Source organism: Taudactylus pleione, unplaced genomic scaffold (genome assembly GCF_031769625.1).
Source record: "Taudactylus pleione unplaced genomic scaffold, aTauple2 ptg000799l, whole genome shotgun sequence".
Taxonomy (NCBI): domain Eukaryota; kingdom Metazoa; phylum Chordata; class Amphibia; order Anura; family Myobatrachidae; genus Taudactylus; species Taudactylus pleione.
The window spans coordinates 551391-571810 of NW_028285201.1; the positions used below are offsets into that span (position 1 = coordinate 551391).

Below are 20420 nucleotides of genomic sequence, written 5' to 3' on the forward strand. Positions count from 1 at the left end.
CGTTCATAGTCCTGATTGGCAGTCTCACTTACCCAGGGTACAAGCAGTGTTGGACTCCATCTATAAGGCAGGTTTGACAGCCAACCCAAAAAAGTGTTGTCTAGGCATGGAGGAAGTAAAATATCTGGGATACACCATTGGCAGAGGCCTGATAAAGCCTCAGCTCAATAAAGTTGATGCCATACAAAACTGGCCACGGCCTCTGAATAAGAAGCAGGTGAGAGCCTTCTTGGGAATTATGGGGTACTACAGGAGGTTTATACCCAACTTTGCCACCATGGCAGTCCCACTGACTGACCTGACCAAAGGCAAACAAAAAGTCATGGTAGAATGGAGTCCTGAGGCAGAGAAAGCTTTTCAGGAGTTGAAAGTAGCGTTGTGTTCCCAACCAGTCCTGATGACTCCTAATTTTGAGAGGGAATTCATAGTACAAACCGATGCATCAGAAGTAGGTATAGGAGCGGTCCTGTCCCAGAACAAGGAGTGTGAGAAACACCCTATTTTCTATCTTAGCAGAAAGTTGAATGTACATGAGAGAAACTATGCCACAGTGGAGAAGGAGGCGTTGGCCATAAAGTGGGCGTTAGAGGCTCTCAGGTACTACTTGGTCGGAAGAAAGTTCAAATTGATCACTGACCATGCCCCTCTGAAGTGGATGTCTGAAAATAAGGACAGTAATGCGAGAATTACGAGATGGTTCTTGGCGTTACAAACCTTTACATTTTCAGTGGAACACAGGCCAGGAAGCCAGCTGGCCAATGCAGACGCGTTGTCACGCGTTCATTGTTTGGGGGCTTCAGTTGTTCCGGCCCACATGTCGAAACAAAGGGGGGGATATGTGATAGGATCACTGGTAAAGTGGTCTGTGGCAGGTGCATTTGTCCCAGATTCCTGTCTTTTGTGTTTTAAACCCCCAGGAGAAAGTCTGCAGTGTAGCAGGCTTGAGTTTCGGCTTTTTGAAAAGCCGGTTTGGGACCTGGGGGTTGTGGGTGAGAGGAGAGGGAGGGCTCCACCCACGGCCACTCCAGGTTTTGGTTCTCGCAGCCTGGTAACAGGCTTGTTAGTTTTCCACCTGAGAGTGGCCAATATAAGCCTAGTGTGTTTAGGGCTGAGTGTCTCACCTGGGAGAGCAGGCAGGGAGTTTGCTCAGAGACACTTGAAAAACCTATTTGTGAGTACTGTGCTGTGCTTTGTTGCTGGCGAGGGCATTAGGCCCTGCCAGGTTCTGGTAGTGAGGGAACTACCTGTGAAGTTAGTGCCCCGACAGGGCTAGGATTTACGTTTATGTTTTCTTTGTGTTATTTCTGACATTGTACAATAAAGACTGGCGCCGACCAGCTTGTACTTACATCCAGACTGGTGTGCTGCTTCCCTGCTGCTGTGTGTGTGTGTAAGGAAGGAGTCCTCTACCCAGGAGAGGGACCCCCTAACCTAACTGTGTCACAATATATACATATACACGTGTGTATGTGTAAACATGTCTGTGTATATATATATGTATGTATCTATACATATGTGTGTGTATATATGTATATATAATATATATATATATATATATATATATATGACAAAGTGTAATAAATTACTTTACCATGTAGTGTAGTTCAGCAACATACTGTATTTAAAATAGAACATTTCAATGCTTTGATGTTTTTAACGTTTAATGTTGTAGCATAATAGCATGCTAACGTTTTCATTAAACACATTTGAATATTATGATTTTCAAAAACTTGAAATACCAAAATTATTTTCAAATTCATTAACATGATTGCATATATCAGTTTACGGCATATATTGATTTATTACTACAAATAATTTGCTTGTGTTATCATTCCAGTACTTTGTTTTATGTTTCTATGAGATGATAAACTACCAGTTTTGAAAAGATTATTGTTTTAGTAGCTAGATGTTATCTGTTAATGGCTATTGACTGAACATAACAACAGGAGATGTTATTTTAGCTCCAAAGTGTATGAAAGGAACAAACTTATTAACATACAAAGAAAAAAAGTTATACTTTTTTTACTGTATTGTTGGATATGCTTATGCAGGGCCGCGCTTCCACTAGGCAAGCTTAGGCAGCTTACTAGGGCCGACCACTAGAGGGCGCCCGGCCCAGCGATCGCTCCTCCAATTTGCCAGGTGCCCGCTGAAATTGCGTTATTAGCGGGCGCCCGGCTCCTTCTCTCCCCCCCCACCCCACCCCCTGGCGCCAGCAGCAGCCAGAGGACGGAGCTCACTCCTGAGCTCCGGTTTCCGGGTCCCGCAGTGCACTATGGGAGTGATGTCATGATGTCACTCCCATAGTTCCGAGGAGCGGGCGCTGGGAACGGACTGCAACAGGCACTGGAGCGGGGTTTACGGTAAGTATTGTTTTTTTTGTGTATGTCTGGGGGGTGGGTGGGGGCTTACTACAGTGGGCTTACAGGGGCCTTACTACAGGGGCCTTTCTATTGGGGGCACTACTGGGGGCACTACAGGGGCCTTAGTACTGGAGGCACTACAGGGGCCTTACTACTGGGGGCATGATATGGGGCCACTACAGGGGCCTTACTATTGGGGGCACTACAGAGGCCTTACTACTGGGGGCACTACAAGGGCTTTACTACTGGGGGCACTTTTGGGAGCACTATAACTGGGGGCTCTACATGGGCCCTTACTACTGGGGGCACTTCAAGGGGCATTACTACTGGGGCACTGCAGGGAGCATTACTACTGGGGGCAATACAGGAGCCCTTACTACTGGATGCACTGCAGGGGGCATTACTACTGGGGGCATTACTACTGGGGGCATTACTTTTAGGGGCATTACTACAGGGGGCATTGTTACTGCTGGGGGCACTGCATAAGGGGCACCATTACAGTGGGCATTGCATAAGGGGCACAATTACAGTGGGCATTTAGCGTTTTAGGGGAACTACTACTGTGGGCATTGTGTAAGACCTAAGTTATAAGGGGGGCCCTTAAAAATGTTGCTATGGGGCCCAAAAATATCTAGTTACACCCCTGATACTGTGTGTATATGTATATTTGTATGTGTGTGTGTGTGTGTGTATATATATATATATATATCCTGTGTGTATATATATATATATATATATATATATATATGTGTGTGTATATATACATACTTCTGCCTGCGCCCCCCTCTTCATACTTATTTAGCCTCTCAGGTGAAAATGACTTTGCACAGGTGGAGTGGCGGATAAGTTTTGCCTAGGGTGCCTAGAAGTCTAGCACCGACCCTGTGCGTATGTGTTTAATTATGACTGTTAGCAATGTTTTTAAAGTTTAAAATACACGATGCCTCTTTTCTACTTCATTTATATCTACATTTAATAGATTGTCCCATCTCACAATTTGCAGGAATTACTCATTAATGTCAATGCCTTTCCCAATAAGTGACATATCACAAGCATATCGAATGAATCCAGAAAAAACAGAAGCTGCTTTGCATCAGGTTGGTATTAAACAATATCTTGTTTACTACTATCAATGTGTGCTCCTTTATAACACAGTCACTATATTAAGTGGATAATTAAGAAACCAGTAATCTACATTAGTCTATTTGTTGCTAAGCTAAAATAGGCATAATTGTACATATTTTGTATAATGTTACAGTTATATTTATTGTAATAAGATATAAGTGAAGCATTGGCATATTTATATTGGGTTCAGGGTGCGCTGTGCACACAGGCCCCTGGGTCCGGGGGGACCTTGCAATGCACACCCTGCACCGAGAATATATTTACCTTGTGCCATCAGGTCCCTCCTCCATGGCACTATCTTCTGAGTGACATCTTTTGGAAGATGGTGCCACACAGTGAAACAAGAACAAAGAAGATCCTTTGCTCTCTTGTGTGCATGCATTATCTTCTCACATATCTCTGGGAAGATGGTGTTGTGGAGAAGGAGGGACCTGCTTGTCAGCACAAGTTAAGATGTGGGCATGAAGGAAGAAGTCCACTTATAGGAGCGTTAAAATGACCCTGAAGTGAAATGATATAGCATCCAGTATATGGGCAGCCTTTAGCCAAAGTAAAACTATTAGAGTGATAAAATAATGAAAAAATAAACCCCAAAACAAAGATAAACCTTTACAACAAACACAAGTTTACAATTACTTTGTCTGTTTTTGAGAGTCCTATCTCTCTGCTCTGATCTGGAGAGGGTTGGATAAAAATATTTGTGGAAGATAGCAAAGCAGAGCCACATACAGCTAGACAAACATTTAAATAGATATCTTCCACAGACTTGCCTGCTTACTGTAGGTGACATTTAACATATGTTTAACATTTTAAACCTGTTACATTAAAATTGTGGAAACATTCATGCAAGTGCCTCATCTTAAATTCCTAGTTTATGACATGCAAATAGAAAATCTGGTCACACATCTGAATGATATTGTTTCAACCTGCCAACTACAGTAGTTGGCTAGTTGGAACAATAATTCGGTCAGGGTGTGGGAGCAAACAATAATCGCTGGTTTGCTCCCACATGCCAAAAAAAATAAATGGGTTGTCTGAACTAGTTGGAAAAATCAAATGTTTGATTGTTTGCAACTAGTAGGGCCACTATCATTTTAGTGTAGTTGGAAATTGGACACTTTCCTCCCAACTGGATGATTTTCCAGAAGTAGGCAGACAGAGTGTTGCCTATTGATTTGCAGGTTCCTGTCTGTCCCCAATAGACTCTCTGATGAAGTACTACCTCTTGCTCTCTACTTACTCCCAGTATCATTTATGATCCAGTGCACACTGAACACTCTCCAATCCCTGCCTCCACTCTGGGCTGGAGAATGTACAGGGTGCCAGTCAGGAGTAGTATTTTCAGAGTAACCTGCAGACAACCCTACTGGGACACATGACAGTAAAGGAGACCAGAGAATGAGCCTCAGAATAACAGCACCCAGCTGTTCACCATCTCCCCTCCAGGGATTATTCTAAAATAGTTTGAAATTTTTGTACTAGTATTATTGATCTGAACTTTTAGTTCCCAAAACTAGACAAAACGTCATCTTCCCAGCGATGGATCTCACATGGTTTGGATTGCATTTAAAAGTCCCTCCCTCTTCATTTTATAAAAAACAGCAATTCCTCGCCTGTACCAGGACATTAGGTCTTGGCCTAAAAAATGCCATTTTACCCACTATCCACTTAACCACAGATATGTGGACAAGTGATGCTGGTCAAATGAAAAATTACATGACTGTGACAGCTAACTTGGTCAGTGTATCGCCTTCAGCAGCAGCAGCAGTATCTAACACACAATACCAGCTCATTCATAGACAGGCTACTGTATGTATCACAGGCTTCACTAATAGGCATACCGGTGTCAACCAATAGCAAAATGGATTACCCAGATAGGATTTGTCATGTCTGATAATGCAAGTAACATTTTGAGAGCATTGCAACTGGGTGAATTTGAACATGTCCCATGTTTTGCCCACACAATAAACTTGGTGGTTCAGAATTGTTTTAATTGAAAGGGACATGCAGGAGATGCTGTTTGTGGCCCAATACATTTCTGGACATTTTTGGCATACAGCAACCGCATGTAGAAAATTGCAGTTCAATTTGCCATGCCCCTAACTGAATTCCACATTTTATATGCTTCAGCATCTGGAGAACAGCAAGAGGCCATCCACACCTACAAAACATGCCATGGCATAGTGAGAGGAGGGGGAATGTACCTTAGACCAGCAAACAGGAGAATACTCTGTTTAAAGCAAATTAATAAAACCATTTGAAGTAGTAACTAATGAAGTGAGTTAAGACACTACCAGCTTGAGTGAGATGATTCCTTTTATAAAACTACTGGAAAAGCAGCTAGATAAACTAAAGGAGGAGACGAAATGAAGTGATTCTGCTAAGTGTGCTGGACTTGTAGGTAAACGTCTTTATTCGCTTTGCCAGGACCAAAGGGTTGTCACGATCTTGTAATGAAATTACTATATTCTGCCAACCATGCTTGATCCTAGGTTTAAGTCATACATAATGTCTTTCTTTCCAACTAACAGAGATCTTAAGAGATGCAAATAGCTCCTTGCCAGCAAGTTGTCAGTTTAAATGGCACATGACACAACAACATGTCCTACTTCAGTTTCTCCTACAAATGCTGCTGCCAGGTAAAAACTGACCTTTTCCAAGAGACCCACTGGGGGTGATGATGATAACTTAACTAAGCACACCAAAGTAAAACACCATATTGACATCTGGTCAAGCTTAATAGAATTGCCCACAATTATTGACACATCTACCATGATTAAATCTGATACACTATGCATCAATGGAATGGTGGAGGATTATTTTAATGACAATGTATAAATTAGCATGTCACACAGAACTTTTGATTACTTGGTGGAAAAAAATACAATTTGGAACCTTTTTACAAACTAGCTGTGGTGTAATTAAGCTACCCACCGTCCAGTGTGTACTTGGAAAGAGTGTTTAGCAAAGCTGGGAACCTTGTGAGTGAATCTGTGTAGGAGGCTACTTCCTCAAAATGTGGAAAAACACATGTTCAGAAAAAGGAACTACAAATTCTATGAGGAAGACCTTTGCCACCAAATGCAACAAAGTACAGAGTCTTCTGTAATGGTGGATTCCAGTGGGGATGAGCAAATATTGTGTTATGATGATGTTAACACTGATGAGGTAATAATGACATCTTCCCAGTGTAGAGATGATTAACAATGCTGTTAGCTGCCTTAAGCCCATTGGTAGCTTGCTTTGTAGGGGCCCAAACACACCAAGCACTTCAGCCACAAAAGTGGCAGTCCCTGTAACTGAAGTGCTTGGTTTATTAAAGTGAGCAGGTTCTTTTTAATATACACCATAAGGGTGGGTGGGAGGACCCAAGGACATTTCCATCTTGCACCATTTTTCTTTTCAGTATGGGCTGTATTTTGAGGGGACATTGGTGACAGTCATTTTTGCATTTTCCAGAAATAATGTGGTGTCTCATAAAAATAAATAAATAAATAACACAATTATGGAGTATATTTAGTTCTATTGAATAATATTAACAATATTAATTGTATTATTTTGTGGCCTTTTCTCAATTGCTGCAAAACAAGGCCATGTCTCAAATTAAATTTCTTATTCAACCAATGAATCGATCGATCAATCAATAAAACAATCATTTACCTCTCTTTCATTACATACATACTCCACCTCCATTTCTCTGTACTGCCCTTGGGCCTCTGATCTATTAATGAAACCAGTCTTCTATGGGGTCACACAGTTTATTAGACTACCATCCTGACTGCCACTGCTGTGCCACAATGTTTCATAGATGTTCTATATTCTTCTAAACTGTTGTGTGTTTGTGCTGCTGCTCCGTTGCTTAGTTTAGCCAGCCAACCTATGGACAATATTAGTGAACAATATTCTAAGCTGTGAGGTGGTCAATATTGACTGGACATGACTGTAAACTAATGCTATTGATAAAAAAAATAAAACAAAAAGCTCTAAAATCAAAACATGTCTAATATATATGATCAAAACATTTAAAAAATAAAAAATAAAAAAAAAAATATATATATATAATATCAACAAATATGAGAGAGGGCACTAATAGTAATTATAAAACCTTACTCGAATTAAACATATCACAATTTATTCCAGAGTAACATTCAGTCCTTTTTGGAAGAATAGACAGAAAGATCTATCAAGAGTTAATAATGGGAATATATATCCTCTTGTTATCTAGTTTGTAGCGGGTCTAGGGGCAACCTTCAGAGGACTACTGATTGTTGAAGAAGACTTTCTGTATCAAAGAGTACTTTCAAACTGTAATGCCTGAAGAATCAAATATATTTGATATGTAGGCCCATAAGATACTTCTCTTAACGAGATTTTCTTTTTGGGTTTTAACTTACACTACAGTGATTTTCATCATTGGGGACCCAACAAACGTGCTGATTTTTATAATAACCCGACGTGTTTCATCCTAATAAGGACTTCTTCCGGGGTAATACTTGAAATTGAGCGAAAGGGAACAAATGGAAAGAGTTCACTGTGATTCAAACAACTTTTCCCTAAAATCAGTACAAATTTCCACCATATAAGTAGACTCAATTATCTCTGAAACTATATCGCTACCAGAATTTGGACCAAGAACACAGTCCACCAACTCCATCAAGCATATATATATATAATGGAAAAGAATCAAGCGTCACTCAGAGGCTGGTAATTCAGTGAAGAAACCGTGTATTAATCAATGTTTTGGGGATGGTCTCTTCATCAGGATATATATATCTATATACTGTGTATATATAATATATATTAGGGGTGAGCGGGTTCTGATTTCTGAAATCCGAACCCCCTTAAGCCCCCCCGATCCGAGGCCGATCCAAGTCAGGCTCGACTTTTCCCGCCAGACTCAGATCTGAAATCGAGGCAAAACGTCATCATCCCGCCTTCCGGGTCTCGCAGGTTTTGGATCCTATATAAGGTACCCGCGTCGGCGCCATTTTCTCACTTGGCTGTGGACAGTGAAGAGGGAGGGTGGGAGTTAGGGCTGGCTGGGCTGTGTAGTGTAGTGTTGTGCTGTGCTGTGCTGTGCTGCTGTTGTCCATAGGGGCTGTGTCCACTACTTCAAAGTCCATAGGGGCTGGCTGGACTGTGTTGTGAAATCAGTTGTCCATAGGGGCTGTGTCCACTCCAAAGTCCTGTTCAGTGTCCCAGTCCTAAAGGGGTGCTGTAGTGTTGTCCAGGGGTGCTCCACCCAAGTGCTAAAAAAAAAATATATTTTTTCTGTGTTTGTGAATTGTGTGCACTGTGGCTGCACGTACATCAACAAAGGAGCAGCACCAAGCGTCGCCTGTGTCCCATTAGCAAAGGGCCGGCTGGCTTGTCCGTTAAAGGGTGCTGTAACCCCCAAAGTTCACTCCAAACAAAAAAAATATATATTTTCTGTGTTTGTGAATTGTGTGCACTGTGGCTGCACGTGCATCAACAAAGGAGCAGCGCCAAGCGTGCACCTGTGTCCCATAAGTAAAGGGCCTGCTGGCTTGTCCGTTAAAGGGTGCTGTAACCCCCAAAGTACACTCCAAATCAAATAATAAAAAATATTTTCTGTGTTTGTGAATTGTGTGCGCAGTAGCCGCACATGCATCAACAAAGTAGTGCCAAATGTGCGCCTGTGTCATAAGTAAAGGGCCGGCTGGCTTGACCGTTAAAGGGTGCTGTAACCCCCAAAGTACACTCCAACCCAAATAAAAAAATATTTTCTGTGTTTGTGAATTGTGTGCACAGTAGCCGCACGTGCATCAACAAAGTAGTGCCAAGCGTGCGCCTGGGTCATAAGTAAAGGGCCGGCTGGCTTGACCATTAGGGGGTGCTGTAACCCCCAAAGTACACTCCAAACCAAATAAAAAAATATTTTCTGTGTTTGTGAATTGTGTGCGCAGTAGCCGCACGTGCATCAACAAAGTAGTGCCAAGCGTGCGCCTGTCATAAGTAAAGGGCCAGCTGGCTTGACCGTTAATGGGTGCTGTAACCCCCAAAGTACACTCCAAACAAAATAAAAATATATATGTTTTTGTGTTTGTGAATTGTGTGCGCAGTAGCCGCACGTGCATCAACAAAGTAGTGCCAAGCGTGCGCCTGTGTCCCATAAATAAAGGGCCGGCTGGCTCATTTCTTAAAGGGTGGTGTAACCCACAAAGTGCACTACTCTCCAGCAAAAATAAAAAAATATTTTCTGTGTTTGTGTGCGCCTTAGCCGCACGTATATATCAATTTAACATAAATGGAGGACCAAACTTTCTCCGATAAAAATAAAATAGGGAAAGATCAAGAACCACTTCCTCATAGTGCTGTTGCTGCTGCTTTGAGTTGTTCATCATCCCAGAGAGGAAGTAGGAACACCACTACTTTTACTAAACAATTGACCCTCCAACAGTCCCTAGCGAGGAGGATGAAGTACAACAGCAGTCATCCTGAAGCAAAATATATAACTGAGGTCTTGACTGTTATGTTGGTGTTAGACGTGCATCCAGTATCCGCCATTAGTGCAGTGGGATTTAGACAATTGATGGAGGTAGGGTGTCCCCGGTTCCAAATGCCGTCTAGATTCCACCTGCATCCTCAAAGCAGCAGCGACAAGCGTGCATCTGTCTGTTAAAGGGTGGTGTAACCCTCAAAGTGCGCTCCACAAACAATAAAAAAATTCTTCTTTCTTTTTCTGTCTTTGTGAAATGTGTGGGCTGTAGCCGCACCTGCATCCTTAAAGCAGCAGCGACAAGCGTGCGTCTGTCTGTTAAAGGGTGGTGTAACCCTCAAAGTGAGCTCCACAAACAATAAAAAATTCTTTTTTTTCTGTCTTTGTGAATTGTGTGCACTGTAGCTGCACGTGCATCAACAAAGGAGCAGCGCCAAGCGTGCGCCTGTGTCCCATAAGTCTGTTAAAGGGGTGGTGTAACCCCCAAAGTGCTCCAAAAAATAAAAAACATTTTTTTTTCTGTGTTTGTGACTTGTGTGCGATGTAGCCGCACGTGAATCAACACATTAGCAGCGCCAAGCGTGCGCCTGTGTCATAAGTCAAGGGCCGGTTTGGACATCTGGTCCGGACTGAAGGACGTGCCAACAATTTCTGACAAGTCTACTGTCACTGCATATGATACTGTCCTCAATGCAGCAGCGATAAGCGTGCGTCTGTCTGTTAAAGGGTGGTGTTACCCCCAAAGTGCGCTCCAACAAAATAAAATAATATTCTTTTTTTCTGTGTTTGTGTGTGAAATGTATGCGCAGTAGCCGCACCTGCATCCTCAAAGCAGCAGCGACAAGCGTGCGTCTGTCTGTTAAAGGGTGGTGTAACCCTCAAAGTGCGCTCCACAAAAAATTAAAAATTAGTCTTTTTTTTTCTGTCTTTGTGAATTGTGTGGGCTGTAGCCGCGCCAGCATCCTCAAAGCAGCAGCGACAAGCGTGCATCAGTCTGTTAAAGGGTGGTGTTACCCCCAAAGTGCGCTCCAACAAAATAAAATAATCTTCTTTTTTCTGTGTTTGTGTGTGAAATGTATGCGCAGTAGCCGCACCTGCATCCTCAAAGCAGCAGCGACAAGCATGCGTCTGTCTGTTAAAGGGTGGTGTAACCCTCAAAGTGCGCTCCACAAAAAATAAAATATTCTTCTTTTTTTTCTGTCTTTGTGAATTGTGTGGGCTGTAGCCGCACCTGCATCCTCAAAGCAGCAGCGACAAGCATGCGTCTGTCTGTTAAAGGATTACATCGGTGACAGCATCCAAGTAGGCATGTCAGACAGTCCGTACCTGTACTGTCAGGAAAAATAGGCAATTTGGAGGTCCCTGTACAAACTGGCTCTATTTTACCTGAGTTGCCCCCCCTCCAGTGTGTACTCCGAAAGAGTGTTTAGTGCAGCTGGGAACCTTGTCAGCGAAAGGCGTAGGAGGTTGCTTCCATAAAATGTGGAGAAGATGATGTTCATAAAATGAATTATCAACCCTTCCAGGGAGACCAGCCTCCAGAACGTACAGAGGGACCTGTGGTTGTGGATTACAGCGGGGACAAATTAATACTCTGTGAGGATGAGGATGTACACAACACTGAAGAGGGTGAGGAATCGGTGGATGAGGAGAATGAGGATGACATCTTGCCTCCGTAGAGCCAGCTTGTGCAGGGACAGATTAATTGCCAGCTTGTTTTGTGGGGGTCCAAACGAACCAATCATTTCAGCCACAGTCATGTGGCAGACCCTGGCGCTGAAATGTTTGGTTTGTTAAAGTGTGCATGTCCTGTTTATACAACATAAGGGTGGGTGGGAGGGCCCAAGGACAATTCCATCTTGCACCTCTTTTTTTTCTTTGAATTATGTACTGTTTGGGGCCTAGTTTTTCAAACTGCCATCCTGTCTGCCACTGCAGTGTCACTCCTAGATGGACCACGTGTTTGTGCCGCCCACTCGTATCTCTTAGCATAGTCATCCAGCTACCTCGGTGCAACCTTTTGGATATGAAAACACTATTGTGAGGTGTTCAGAATAGACTGGAAATGAGTGGAAATTAAGGTTATTGAGGTTAATAATAGCATAGGAGCAGAAAAACACACAAATTCTGTGATTTTAGCTGTTTTTATGCTTTTTTTCAAAAAAATACAGATCCAAAACACAAAACCCAGAACCCAAAACACGGAAGGGTGGTTTTGGCAAAACCAATCCAGATCCAAAACACGAAGAAAGATCCAGATCCAAAACCAAAACACAAAACACGAAAAGTGGCCGGTGCACACCCCTAATATATATATATATATACATACATATATATAAATATATATAGCAAGGTGTGGCACTCAGAACCTAATAAAGACACTGCAGGCCAGGAGCTGTAGCAATCAATGTTTCAGTTGTTAAACTTTCATCAGGATTACTAAGAGGAACAAACAAACACATATCTTATATCCTTAAGATACACATAGTGGAGGGGCGTGGCCTGACTGGCAAGCTGAGAAGTCGCAGTTCACCTCATTTCCCACGGGCTATTCATTAAAAGGGCTTTTCTCGGGGGTTCCCCACCCTCTGTCTCCATACAGGTGCCCATCACCGCCTGCTCTCCCCATGAGCAGCTACCCAAGGGTTCCGGGAGACCCCAGCAGCATTTTACATAGTTGTGGCCTACTTGTGGAAAGAAGCTGCAGCCTTAATTAGTGGATCCGGCCATTCAACCCGCACTCGCCGCCAGCCTACTACCGCTCCTGCCTACTCCCCACTGGATAGAGAGGGCATTGCTACCCCCTACCTCCTACCTCCAGGCACCCTTAGAGCATGGGGATGGCAGTTCTGTGAGGCCGGACAACGGAGCTCCAGCCCGGCCACCATCTTGGATCTAGCTAACGCGGCATCTCAGCGCCACAGGGTTTGTTTCACCACCCCTTCTGTGCCTTCCCACACCTCCACAGCCTTACCTGCCCCCGCTGCTGGCCATGGCTGTGTCCCTGGTGACCAGCAGAGCCCCAACTTCTCCCGTGGCCGTGGTGCTGGAGACGCCCGCTCTGCATCTTGTAGTGCTGTGGATGTCTGCAGACCTGCACTGGAAGCCCTCTGACTGGACTGTCGCTGCTCCAACCCTCCTGAGACCGAGTGGTGTTGTCTCTGCACCCTTGCTGCCCTGTCATTTTGTTTGGAGGTGGTGAGTTGCTGAGATTCCCTCTTGCTGCATTCTCTCTCACTTCAGCTTGCTATTTACATGTGGATCTGGCTCCCCCTGTGGCGACTTGCTATAATTTCACTGTATTGTGAAGGTGATGCTACGCTCCCATCTCTGATCTAGCTCAAGTTAACATGTAAAGCCGAGGTTGCCAACTCAGGTAACTATGTAGATGCTCAATGCTATACATGCCGTACCACTAACAGGGGAATGTAACCTCCACCATTTGCTCACCTACCTAATATACCATACATCTATGTAACTCCTCCGTATGTGTTCCTGATGGGCAAAAGCAAGAAAGATACACAGACTAAGGACTCTCAGATGCCAAGGGTTTCCGCCTCTCAACCGAATCTATGTTCCTACCTCTCTATCTCACATTCTACGAGTTCTCCTGTGACTATATCTGAGCCTATTCAGCGACTCCACCTCTTTCTCCTTCGTCTGGGGATATCCATTCCCAAATGTCCCAACTAAGAGGTGAAATCACGGAAATACTTACACACATTAGGTCGCTCCCTCCTAAACAAGACATGCAGGCTCTTGAATCACAGATACAGGACTCTCTCCAGACCCAGATTTCTTTAGTCCAAGCTGATGTTAAACATCTGGGCTCCCGTATTGTCACTCTAGAAAAGGAAAGAGCCTCTGTTGATGACAAGTTATCTCAACTTCGTTATCTCAACTATCACTTTTAATGTCACTGTACTGTGGTTTTTTTTTTGAAGTGCTATTATAAATTTTATTGGATGGCGAGGTTACTACCCCCCTGTGTGCCCCCAACCGCTTCATTTTTCCTGTGACACGGGTTCCCTGGTGGTTCCCCTTTTTGTCCAGTAGCGGTATTCTATTCTTTACAATGCTGTTTTATTATATTACAGTCTTTTTTCATTTTTTGTCTTACCCTCCTTTCCTCTTGTTTTTCCCTTTCTCTTTTACCTTTTTTTTCCTTCATTTCCTGTTCTCACTTTCTCTATTGCTCCTCTAGTTTTGGTGTGAATGGTTTTATTGCTCTGTTTATTCCCTTTACTTATGGCCACTCCACTCCGTATAGTGGACCTGATTCAGACCAGCACGCTAAGGCACAATTTCTCGCTCTGAGCGATTTTCACCCATCTGCTCATGCGTATAATTCGCAGTGCGCGTGTGCAAGCCTGTCTTTGCGATCTGATTTTGGTTGCTCATAAGTCACTATCAGGGCGTTACTTTGAGTGACAGATAGTGCCGTTTGTGGGTGGCAACAGGGGAAGGTCTGCCTGCCAAAAAGCCAATTAAAGGGTGTGCATAATTAGCTAAGTAGCGTCATTGTACAAGTCATCTGCATGTTTTTCAGCTCTCGCTGATCGCAGTGCTTGCGGTGGGGAAAGGCAGCCTCAAGGGCTGCGAGCAGCTCCGATGGCTATCGATATTCCCAATTAATCCTACAATTCACGGACATGCGTGTGTTTGGCGAGTGGCAAGGGGGTGTCTTTAAACACTCGCTAAGACATAGTGGGCATCCTTATGCAACACAGTGCGAGCGCTTAATTTAAATATCCAGCCCCTTTTTGCCAGCGAGCAATCGCATCTTGCGGGCGGGTCTGAATGAGCTACTGTGTCTATTTATGTTAGAGGCTGAACATCCCCGAGAAAACGGCCCAGTCTCTCTGCTCTTTTCATGCTGATGGGGCGGATGTTGTTTTAGTCCAGGAGACCAATTTTTGTCACTCTACCTCTGCACCACGATTAAGTAACCAATTTTATCCCACTGTTTACTATTGTAATTATTCCCAATCGAAATCCAAGGGTATTGCTATTTTATTTGCTAAATGTTTGTGTGTTTGAACCCTGAGGTCCATAGCCTGGAGGAGGGGAGATGTCTGCTTATTAAATGCTCCATTTTTAACCATTTTTCACATTTGTAAATATATATGCCCCTAATCATGGTCAACCGGCTTTTCTTGAGAGGATTCTGGACAAAGTTGACTTGCTTCAAAAGGGAACCCAGATAGTAGGTGGGGACTTTAACTGGACCTTGGAACACCTCCAGGACTTCCTCAGGTTCTTCAATGACCCTTGCTGCACGTCAAGACGGGTGAGACGTTTGCTCCATACTCATCAGCTGTCCGATATTTGGCGCATATTTCATCCCACGGAGAGGGATTATACCTATTATTCTAGTCCCCATAAATCATATTCCAGAATAGACTATATATTGCTAGGACATAGACACCTCAACCTAGTCCCGGCATCTTCTATAGGAATAACAACTTGGTCAGATCAAGCTCCTGTTACTATAGACCTGTCACTTGGTCCTTCTATTCCTACCTATAGAACATGGCATTTTAATGAATCCCTACTATCTGACCTTTACTTTAAATCTCAGGTGGCAGAGGCTATTGATGTTTACCTAGACTGCAATATTACTACTGACGTCTCGAGCCTCACTATTTGGGAAGCTCATAAGTGCGTTATGAGGGGTAAATGCATTCAATTGGGCTCCTATTTAAAAAAACAAAGGGTGACCCAAATAGGATTACTGCAACAGATAGAGTCCTTGGAGATGGCACACAAATCTTCCCTTTCCTCTGCTGTCTATGTTGACCTAGTCAAGACTCGAACGGCACTAAATAAGCTCCTTCTGGACCAAGTTAAACACTCATTTAGGAAGTGCTGTAGTCAGTATTATGGGATAACAAACCCGGTAAAATGCTGGCTAGAGCCCTGGGGACTCAAAGAGCTTGTTCTTTTATCTCCTCTATTAAGGATGAGAAGCGTCGGGTTTTCCACAATACTGGTCAGATTGCGTGAGCTTTCTGCTCTTTTTATTCCTCACTATATAATCTCCCTCCCCCTGACCTACCCTGACATTAGAGGGAAACAACGAGCTATCGAGGTGTACCTTTCTAGAATCTGGTTCCCTAAACTTGCTGACTTTACCAGGGAAGAACTAGAAAAGCCTTTCACTCTACTTGAACTGGAGGAGGCAATTAAATCCACCCCATCGGGAAAAGTCTGGGGCCAGATGGCTTTGCTATCAATTATTATAAGGCCTTCAGAGATAAAATAGCTCCTATACTTTTGCAGGCCTTCAATACTGTCTCGACTGAAACCCCCTTTTCTCGCCAATCCCTAGAGGTGCATATAACCGTCAGTCCCAAAGATGACAAGGACCCCTCCCTATGTCCCAGATACCACCCAATCTCCCTGCTTAACGTTGATGTTGTTATTTGCCAAACTCCTTGCCAATAGATTGAAACACCTCCTACCTTCTCTTATTCATAATGACCAAGTAGGTTTTGTTCCTGGACGTGAAGCCAGGGACAATACCTCCAAAATTATAGCGCTCATTCACCACATCTCAAATACGGATTCCCCAGCTATTTTGTTATCTACAGATGCTGAGAAGGCATTTGGCAGAATAGACTGGAGCTTTCAGACTGTCAGGGGTGTTGGATCATTTGGGACTGGGTCCTGTCTGCTTTCAGCATATCCTTGCCCTCTACCGCTCTCCTTCTGCTTGTGTTAGAGTCAATGGCTCCCTTTCTGATTCTTTCTCTATAAATGGGACTATAACAGGTTGTCCTCTATCCGCCCTAATTTTTATTCTCTGTATGGAAGCTCTGGCAAGGTCATTCAGGTTGTACCCAGATATATCAGGTTTTCGGCTGAGTAATGGCGAATATAAACATGGTCTGCTTACCATGTACCAACCTTAGATAGCAAATATCCTTTATTTCATAACAATAATTATTGAATAAACCTTGAATATTACACTTTACTACTAGGGAACCTCTTATATAAGTGTGAAGTGTGTAAGTATTGGGGAATTGGGAAAAGACGCTAGTTAGCGCTGTGCGACTATGTGTTTTGTGGAGTACACCATGGTACGTGTTTTGCAGGTTTAATCAGTTAATATGTTTTAGTGACTGTCTGTATTTATGTGGTGAGGATTTTTAACTTCTTTCTATTGCGTGGGAATCGCACAACGCTTTGTAATAGCATCGCCGTATGTACTTATAATGGGCGAGATTCACTAAAATGGCGCTGGGCGGCCAGTCGCAAAATGGCATCTCATTGCCATTCGCAAAATGGCATCGCACAGATTTAATTTTAAACAGACGCTGTCTCAGCCAATTATCCGGCTTCGACACCTGGTTACCAGTAATCCGGCCACATCTTCTCCCTTCCCTCTCCCCCCATTGTTGTACACTTTCTGTAATGTTAGATCTGTGCAACAAACTGGCCTCCATTCATTTTTTTTCATCTTTAATTTCCTAAAGATATCAGGCCACACTACTCCAGTTGATGACCACACCTACAAAATGGCTTGCCACTCCCTTCTAATGGGCCCCTTCCATTGCATTTACCTGGTGGGCTCTTCATGCCCCAGTTCGACACTGAATCAACCACTGGCAATAAAACCATGCTCTAAAGGCAGACACACCATTTGTCGCTCAGATCTCCTAGATGTTGTCCATGTGAACAAATGCACAGGCAAATGGTCCATGAGTAGAGTGGTGATAGGAATTTGAAATAGAGTGTGTTGTATTTTGACTACATCAGAACCAGTGAATTTTCAGAATCTTCCATTTTAATGTAGACAGCCAATCAGAAAACACCAGAATCTTTATAAAGTATGCTTGCTGTAATAATCACCATTGCCATAATGAGAACCGCATGTTTCAGCGAGTGGGAGCTCCTCGTCCTCACAGAGTTGATGGACCGCCATCAGGGGCATGTGCCTGAGATAGGCAAGCACAGGAAAACTTGCTGCTTATCGTGAGGTGCGGAGATGTCTCTGCAGTTTTGGGTGCCGCTGCACCATCGTCCAGCTGTAGAGACATTGGTCTGACCTGAGGTGTTGACAGCCAGACCTCCTGGATCACTTACAGGCCTACATTGAGCGCAGTAAGTATACATAACCAGATGTATGCATAAAAGTCGTGGTATGCATGTACCTGTTAATCTTTGTTTGTTTTTTAATTGAATATTTTATTCATTTTCCCATATCAAAGAAATAAGACAAATACAATCATCTTAGACAACATATAGAATGCATACATATTGCATGTCATAGGTGTTAACCATACACTCTATACAGTTACATACCTAAACACAGAAACAGATCCTCCTGGTTTTGCATGTCACCTCCAGGTCTGCCAAGAGTAATTCTGGGCATGGGTATAGCAACATCGTGTGGGACCACAGCATATTGGGCATGGCTGCACCCATTTGTGAGTGGGTCTAGCATGTGAGATGCTCCCACTCACAGGAGCATGGCATAGCACCCAGCAGCTGGGTTTAAAGTAGTCACTACTGTATTAGGATGGTGAGACAGTCCCATAATAGCTGCATGTTTTATCAGGATGTATTTAAATGCTAAAATGTAACACAATAATTAAAGTGCTACAACTTTATTTTGTACATCTCTCATGTAAATAACACATAATCAAAATCTATTTTTTTTTGTCATAGAGACAGATGAATGAAAGACTTAATTTTGACATAACATCAGGTCATCTTATACACACACATTCCGCAGCACATATCCTAACCCACTGCTCCATGCTCCTTCCTCACTATCTAACCCATATGTGTCGCCCCTGTCTATCTGCCCCTCCCCTTTAGAATGTAAGCTCTCATGAGCAGGGCCCTCGTCCCTCATGTGTTTCTCCTCCCCCTACCTATAGTATAATTTACTCCGAACTCCCCACAATGGCACCTAACACTTGGTTGCTTAAATCCTTCTGCTAGTGTTATGCAGCTATGTCTATAAACCATGTCCTTGTCCTGCATTGTATTGCATGACTAATAACTGTTTTCCTTGTGTGCTCATTTATTTACTGTGTAAGGCGCTGCGGATCCTTTGTGGCGCCATATAAATAAAGGATAATAATAATAAGGCGAAAAAAAAAAATATAATATTTTCTCCTCCCCCCGCACCCCCTGTCTAAGCCAAACAAACTACAAAATGGTCATAGTAGATGAATCTAACTATGAGAAATGTGAAAAATATTTTAAATTAATCCATTAATACCAGATTTGATCAAACTTGTATTCCGCTTGTCGGGCCAAATATGAATACTCCTCATGGGCCTGGGTGGTATTAACCAATGACATCCATTGTAAAAAACACCGGACCATCCTCTGCCATCCACGTGCGGGCTATACATGCTTTAACCAGGCTACAATATATTGTTTAGTGTGTTTATCTGGCCCATTTTCATCAACTATGCCCAGTAAACACATATTTGCTGAAAAAACAGACCTCAGAACTCCAGTATCTGATATAGCCCCTAATACTTGAGTCCAGAAATGTTGATCCTATGGACAATCCCATACCAAATGTAAGAAAGTATAGTCATCGGCCCCACATTTAGGGCACTTAGAGTTTGCCCTACCTCCAAGTTTATGTAAACGTATTGGAGTAATATATACAGTACCCTATGCAATATATGTATCTGTTAATTTTAGCGCACACATTGCGGGCGTACTGCTGATTGCTATTGTATGCTTGTGTATGCTGGTGGAACTGTCAATTTGGTGCTTCCATTTGATATTTTGTGTGGCCATTTTGAAAGGTCTTTGGATTGCTGTACTGTGTAGTCCAAATGCATTTTGGCGTGTAACACATTTATGACAGCTATAGGCTGTAGGATTTGTTAGTGCATATTTGCATGTACCAATGTGTGTGTGTGTGTGTGTGTGTGTGTGTGTCTATAAATTATAATGATCTTGCATGAGATCTGATATGTTACATTTATTTGTACATATCTATATTCCAATATATATATATATATATATATACATACACACTTATATATATATATATTATTATTATTATTACATTTTATTTATAGGGTGCCACAAGTGGTCCGCAGTGCCGTACATACAGTAAAGGGTCCACAGAACATTACATTACAATACAGTGATCAAATTATAAACCGAGCACAAGTAACAATTAGCAACACAATTCTCCATACACAATACAGCTGGGAAGGTGCACACATGTATACATACAAAAATAAATAAATATATATATATATATATATATATACACATATATATATATATATATATATATGTATGTAAATACACCTTTTTTTATACATTTTCAATCATGTCCAACTATGTTTGAGAGAATATATATATATTTTAATTATTTATTTCCTAGGACAACAGCGAGCACTTGGGCAAAGGTGACAGAGGCGGCCGGCAGTCCATCTCCCCCTCCCCTGAACCCTTTCCCTCCTCTGCCTACTGCTCTGCCCACT

The 20420-nt window shown here is 42.8% G+C and overlaps 1 protein-coding gene across 1 annotated transcript in view; it reads left to right on the top strand.

The window, feature by feature from the left end:
- The window catches only part of LOC148474932 (capping protein, Arp2/3 and myosin-I linker protein 2-like), a 970125-nt gene that overhangs the window by 358101 nt on the left and 591604 nt on the right, over positions 1 to 20420 (top strand). The window contains exon 19 of the mRNA XM_088457971.1: positions 3367 to 3460. Coding sequence (XP_088314097.1) covers positions 3367 to 3460 — 94 coding nt within the window. The remainder of the gene's footprint in view (positions 1 to 3366; positions 3461 to 20420) is intronic.